The sequence below is a fragment of the Xyrauchen texanus genome, chromosome 20, assembly GCF_025860055.1.
Source record: "Xyrauchen texanus isolate HMW12.3.18 chromosome 20, RBS_HiC_50CHRs, whole genome shotgun sequence".
NCBI classification, from domain to species: domain Eukaryota; kingdom Metazoa; phylum Chordata; class Actinopteri; order Cypriniformes; family Catostomidae; genus Xyrauchen; species Xyrauchen texanus.
In genome coordinates, this window is record NC_068295.1 from 27,004,152 (window position 1) to 27,010,460 (window position 6,309).

Here is a 6,309-nt window from a genome sequence, read left to right on the forward strand (position 1 = left end):
ATATGACAAATTAAGCTAGCCCTTGGTTTAGATGTTGTTGTGTTTTTACATTTGGCATGTAGAGCGGTTTATATATTTATGTTTGTATTGGTTTTTTGATTGAGAACTTCACCTGAACAAAACCGGGAAAGCTCGAATAAAATACAGTTCATCACTGTCTTCTTCCTAAAAAAACTGACTCTCACCTTCCTCCCTACTTGTAGGCTACTTTGTCCATTTTAATGTGCTTTCACTTAAGTTTTGCGTACATTAGTCAATGTAGGTATTAGGTCTATGTCGAAATTTGACCGTCATATCGAATTCCAATAATAATAATAATAATAAAACTCTATGCATTGTTGTACGTCACGTGTTTAATAAAAAAGGCAAAAGGGAGAGAACATAGTTCTAATGTTATTGTAGGCCTATAGAAAATGTTTTGTGGAAATGACACACTTAATACAGTTTTATAACAAAATTCAATAGTGTATTTTCAGTTTAGAAACGTATACATTAACAGAAACACGCAAGAAATTAACATTGAAATACAAGCGCTGGACTGAAAACATGAAATAGACTTGATCAGTCGATGATGATATCAATATTTTCTTTTGCATTAATGTCGACTGATAATTGATGGTCACTGGCGTTCTTTCATGGCATAAAAACAGAGAAACAAAACGCCTAGACCACTAAATAGTCACTTTTTTGACGATTAGTTTATGTAGGGACACCAAGTCAAGAAAAGTGAACAGGGATAGAAAAGAGAATGGAGGCGGTAGAGCAATATTATTTACAGGCGTATTTTTTACACATATATTACAGACTGTGAGAATGGTCGCATTATTTAAGATATACATAATTCAATATAAAATCGTGAAATAAAAATAAAAATCTGATACAGTCATAACGATTTAATTCCATATTTTGACCAGTACCCCACACAGGCAGTGACCGAAGTGTAGTAAAAAGGTGCTTACGACTCAAATGATTGTCTGATGAACATAAAGGAAAAGAGGATTGCATCCTGGCTGCTCGTCGTCACTGAGACTAAAACAGAAAAAAAGAGCTGGACACCGTTTTCTGGTAATTCCCTCTTCGCGGTGGTCCTGGTAGACATAACAAGCGTGGGGCATTTCCCCCGTATATAAAAACAAGGAGAAAAAAAAAGAAAGAAATATATATATTTATATATATATATAGAGAGAGAGATAATTTATATATATCATGCAAGTGATGGGGTGGGGAAAGGTGTGGGTGTGTTCCATTGAAAGCGCTTGAAAAAAGACGTGCTTTTATGCTTTTTTTTATATATAATAATAATATCAATTGGTCCTTTTTATTTTCCTCGATAATTCATGAAGTGTATTCAGGTCCATATTTCCTGTATATATTTCTCATTTTGCGTATCATACGTCGCATTCCGAGTCACTTGATGTTACTGAAAGAATTGACGTGCCCGTGTCGACTCGCTCTGTCATACTCGAGACACTGGTAGTTGGACTAGCCGCTGTTGATGGCGACTCCGCCGAACTGCGTGGGGTGCAGCCGGATTCTGAAAGGGATCGCATGCCATTCTGCCCTATTGCTTGGTGCTGGAGCCTATAATAGAAAATAGAGAGAATGGTATGCCATTATAATGTAACAGTTGTAGGCCATTTTTACACTGAAGAACACAACTATTTCATTTTAAAACGATTCAGATTTAAAAAATAGTGCTCTCATATTTGGAAATTAAATAGTAAAGTGATTTCTACAGCTATGTTACTGAAAAATATTGCATATAGCATTGCTATATATTTCTATAGGATTAAGCCTACATACAAAATACTAGCATATTTACAGTCTGTCCTCAGGATTTGATTCACTTCTCAGAATATGTATCTTGTACTTATAATATAATTAGGCTACTGTTTCAATTGTTTATGTGTTTCAATTAGATGACGTCAGTAAAGTAAATTTTTGACGTCTTCGTATGCAGCATGATCAAAAATGTCATAATAGTTTTATTTCTTTGCAGTGATGAGAAATGCTCCGCTCAAGTACAACTTGTAATTAAATAATATAACTCAATTTTAACTTGTAAGGGGAAAATACATTTAGCAAATCATCTGAAATACTACTCAAAACAAATTTACGTTGACGTGTGTCTTGTTAATATAATTCATGAATTAAATCTGCAGTCAAGGAAATTAAAACAAACACAATACCCTCTAGACGTTTTTAAAATAATTTAAATGAATTAATTTTTCTTACTGCATGTTGTCAGCAAAATTGTATAAATGACAGTTTATAAATATTTGGATTTACAATCTCATGTTGTGAAACATGTCCGTTTTAGGTATTACCTTTTAAATGTTGCAAGTAGATATTCTAAACCTACAGTGTTTTTTATTATTATTTTAGGCTTTATTAATAACTGTAGTCCTATTGTTATTTCTAAATAATCTGGCAACACAAATTTATGATCAACGTCTACTTATGTGTTACGGACAATATATATTTAAAAAACTATTTTGTAACAGCATATTAAATAAGCAGAAACCAATAGGAGGGCTTTGCTGTGAATGCTACATACACAGCGCTTTTTAGCTGTTCCAGATTTCATCGATGAATGTTTAGAAGAAGAAAACTTTTTCCCATTTAATTCCCGTACGTTAAAAACTGCTTGGTTGAGATTTTCTAAACATTTTACAGATTGCACAACTAAAATGTCGTCGTTCTCCCATGACCATTTCTTTGGTGTCTTTTGAAGTCAATTTCAGATTTCACTGCAGTACTTCCTTGTTCGTCCTTCCACATTGTCTACACATATTTCACAAAATGTAAATTTATATATGTCACTTTTCATAATTAAATAATTTCGGCCCCAACTTTACAATGAAATGTAAACATTCTTAAAGTAGCTGACCTGTTTTTTGCTGCCGCTGCCCTGTCTCGTTGCCTCCGATTTTTAAACCAATTTCCGACCTGTGTAGGAGTGAGTCCAGTGGCTTGTGCCAGTTCCCTTTTCTTGCTGGGGTTTGGGTAGGGGTCCTGAAGGTACCACTCCCGTAAGAGACTCCGTGTCCGCTCTTTGAAACAATGCGTCTTCTGCTCACCGTCCCAGATGGTTCTTGGCAAGGGAAACTTCTTTCGCACCCTATACTTATCAACCGGTCCTAGGGGACGCCCGCGTAGTTTCTCGGCCTCCTGATAGTGAGCCTCTAGCCACATCGCCTGTAGTTTGCCATGCGAGTCCTTGGTAAATTTGTGGTTCTCCAAAATGTGGTAAAGATCTCGAAAATTGCCTGTATGAAAGGCAACCACAGCTCTGGCACGTAGGATAGATTCATGCTTGTTGATCGCCTCGCAAGCGCCTGGTGCCACTGGAAGCGACCACAGAAAGCGACCCAGCCGCTCGATGTCCCCGGTCTCCTCCAGCGTCTCGCAGACGCTCGCCACTTGCTCTGGAGAGAAGTTTAAGGTCGGTAGCTGAAACATTGACAAGTCTTCGGGAGACCTGGTGCTGGGCGCGCTGCTCGCCAAGAGCAAAGGGCGATCAGCAAAGTTTGGCAAGAATAAATGAGAGGGATAAAGCTCTAAAGGTGATCTGAAAACCATGGAAATGACCTGGGAGAGAATGAAATTTGCGAAGGAAAAAAGAACGACGAATTCAGATTGAATGATTCAATAGCTATCGCCTAATGACACCAGCCTCATAATATCTCCCCCTAAATCCACCGTGAGTGTAGCATTGAAATATTTTGTTTCGCTTTTCTATTGGTCTTCTCGCTGTCGTTGTAGGGTTGTCATGGCAGCCCTGCCAATCACTGTCAAGCGTGCCAATCATTAGCCAGTACGTAGAGGCTTTCACCACTTCGGCTGTACGCACTGGGGGTTATCAGGAACTCCAATCTCAACAGCACCCTCCCTCCCGTGACTTGTGTGAAGTCGAAGCAGAGGCTCGCCTATTTGTTGAATGGAATGAGCAATTAGTGGGTGGAATATTATTGTGATCTTAACGAGGCTCGTTAAAGTTAAGAAGATATGTAGGGAGAGAAGGCAGGGGTGGGGCCTCGGGATGACAGTCACGGACACGGGAACGCACATTTAAATGAAGCGCTAAAACGGCATCTACAACAGGGTGCACAGATAGGCTATTTCATTCTTTTGCGCCTCATTTGAAGACACATTTGTGAAGGAGACGAAGCTACGTTGGCTCGCTGAAGCATTTAATACAGTAGCCGTGAAAGCGTTTTCGAAATTCATATGTTTAAAATTGTAACTTATTTTGTTCGCTTTTACTATGCTTAAAATCCGCTTTTGACGCATCGCGACACTATATACGGTGACAACTATCCACTCTTTTGGTGGACGCGCATCCCTATGGCAAAACACTGGCCCATTGACCAGTGCATGTTGATAAACTGCCTTATAAAGGCACATTCTTTTTGATACCAATTTATTTGCATTTAACTTTGCGATTTTGCTCAGTTGCTACTGTTATGCTATAGCAATTTTTTGGGAGTTATTTTTCTTAAAAGCACTTTGCCAGTTTCACGAGAATGTAGGACATAATAAGTCACGAGATTCGGCTTTCAGGGGCCTGTTGGTATGGATTTCATGACTTGCATCAGAGAGTTTACTCAGCATTATGTTTAGATAGGGCTTAGTTGGAGTTAACATTTTACGCGTTTACTCGATTAAGAACAATGACCATATTGTAAGAACACGTACAATGCGTAATGATTCGCATCATCCTGACGTTTTCTAATCTGCCTATATCTAAAAGTAACATCATTACCCTAAACACCATTCTCCGTAATTGTTCAGGAATTCTGAACATTTCCGTCTCTTTCGGATTTGATTTACATTTGAAACTTCTGAGATGAGAGAATACAACCTTTGTACATGATTTGTATTTCATTGGCAATTGCTTTGTTTATCATTGTAGCCACTCTTATAGTAGATTTACAAAAATGCAAGTTCATGTCTGCTTTGAAGAACGAGGGGAGGAAAAGAGGTCTTAGACGTTTTGGGTCAGGTTGTGTCTCAAATCTGTTTGTTCTTCTGTCACTGAAAACTTAAGTGAAGTAATTCCAAGGAGCTCTTGAAATGATCCCTTTGGAAAGCTTTTTGGACTGGAAATAACCTGAGTTATTTCATTGTTGACCGCATTTAGAAAATCCTTTGGTCGAGCTATAGTTTACGTTTGGAAAAGCTATTGCATATAGAATGTTGTTGTTTACCTCTGACCAAAGTAAACATATTCTGGGGGCATCAATGTATATACATGGTATGATTTAAAGATGATTTGCAAAAAGTAATAGCCTGTAATAATGGAAATGACTTCAACGACATTTAAAAACAGGAAAATGCACCGAGTTGCAGTAAAATCACTTTATTGTTTTCGTTAAGCATGCCATTAGCATCCCCCAAAAAGTTAATTCACTTGGTTTAACGTCTGATTATCCACAAGCTTTCTTTGCCTATAGTTCCATGTGAAAACAGCGGCGAACAAACTCCTCAATAAATACAGATGAACCTTTGTTTCTTCGCTGACAAAACATGAAGAGAATGTAAGAGACAATGGATTGTACCACAATCACATACATTATTTAAATGTGTGTTTCTATAGTTGATTCAGTGCTTTTGAGTGGAGTAACATCAGAGGTTTCAAACTTTACACGTAAATTCGGTGTCCACTGTCTCAGACCCATTTAGTTTAAACCAAATGTCGTAACAGCATGCGAGAGAGCACTGGGAAGAGCTCGACCCTATGAGAATGTAAGTAAACAATTTCTTAGTTCACTATTCAAACTTGCTCATTCTTATCAACACACGAAAATGTGTCCTCCCATCCTTTCAACAATGCTGGCAAGTACGCGGGTAAAATGCATGAGTAATATCGTGCAGTTGTGTGGTGAGTCGGGGACTTGCTGGTGTTTGAAGAGGAAAGGGAATGGGACACGGACTTCTTCGGTTGAGAGTTATGTTTAATTTATAACGTATTCTGTTTTAATAAATCCACTTAAGGTCATAACGCATTGTCAATCAGGAAAAATGGTCTCCAGTATCGGCTGCGTAAATTCAGCGAATTCTGCTATCAAGATTCCTCTTCTCGGGAGAGCAGTGGTTTGAGTATTTGTTTCTTTCTTTCTGTTCTTAAACTAAGTCACTTGTGGTTTATTAAACTTTGTGTTCCATCGATTTTGACCCATTGCTCGCTGTCTTTCCTCTCATCTCTTTCACAGCCTTTTCTGCTTTGGAATTGTTTCGTTCTGTTTTTCTTGGTGTCATCCAGCTAACAATGATACTGCTATTGCTGGTGCTACCGCAGCAGTTCAC

General features: G+C 38.2%; 1 protein-coding gene across 1 annotated transcript; it reads right to left on the reverse strand.

The window, feature by feature from the left end:
- Positions 1–476: 476 nt before the first annotated feature.
- Positions 477–3,874, reverse strand: six3a (SIX homeobox 3a). The gene is made up of 2 exons (XM_052151012.1): positions 2,891–3,874; positions 477–1,581 (listed from the first exon to the last, which is right to left on the reverse strand). Exons 1-2 carry the CDS (start codon positions 3,580–3,582, stop codon positions 1,389–1,391), a joined length of 885 nt encoding a protein of 294 aa, XP_052006972.1. The 5' UTR covers positions 3,583–3,874; the 3' UTR covers positions 477–1,388.
- Positions 3,875–6,309: the final 2,435 nt, after the last annotated feature.

What these genes read in the sequence shown, in the direction of transcription:
- six3a (XM_052151012.1), bottom strand. Translation starts at nt 3,582, where the DNA reads ATGGTTTTCAGATCACCTTTAGAGCTTTATCCCTCTCATTTATTCTTG. An exon ending in GCAGCGGCAGCAAAAAACAG is followed by an intron (nt 1,582 to 2,890) that starts GTCAGCTACTTT and finishes TTTCTATTATAG; the next exon opens with GCTCCAGCACCAAGCAATAG.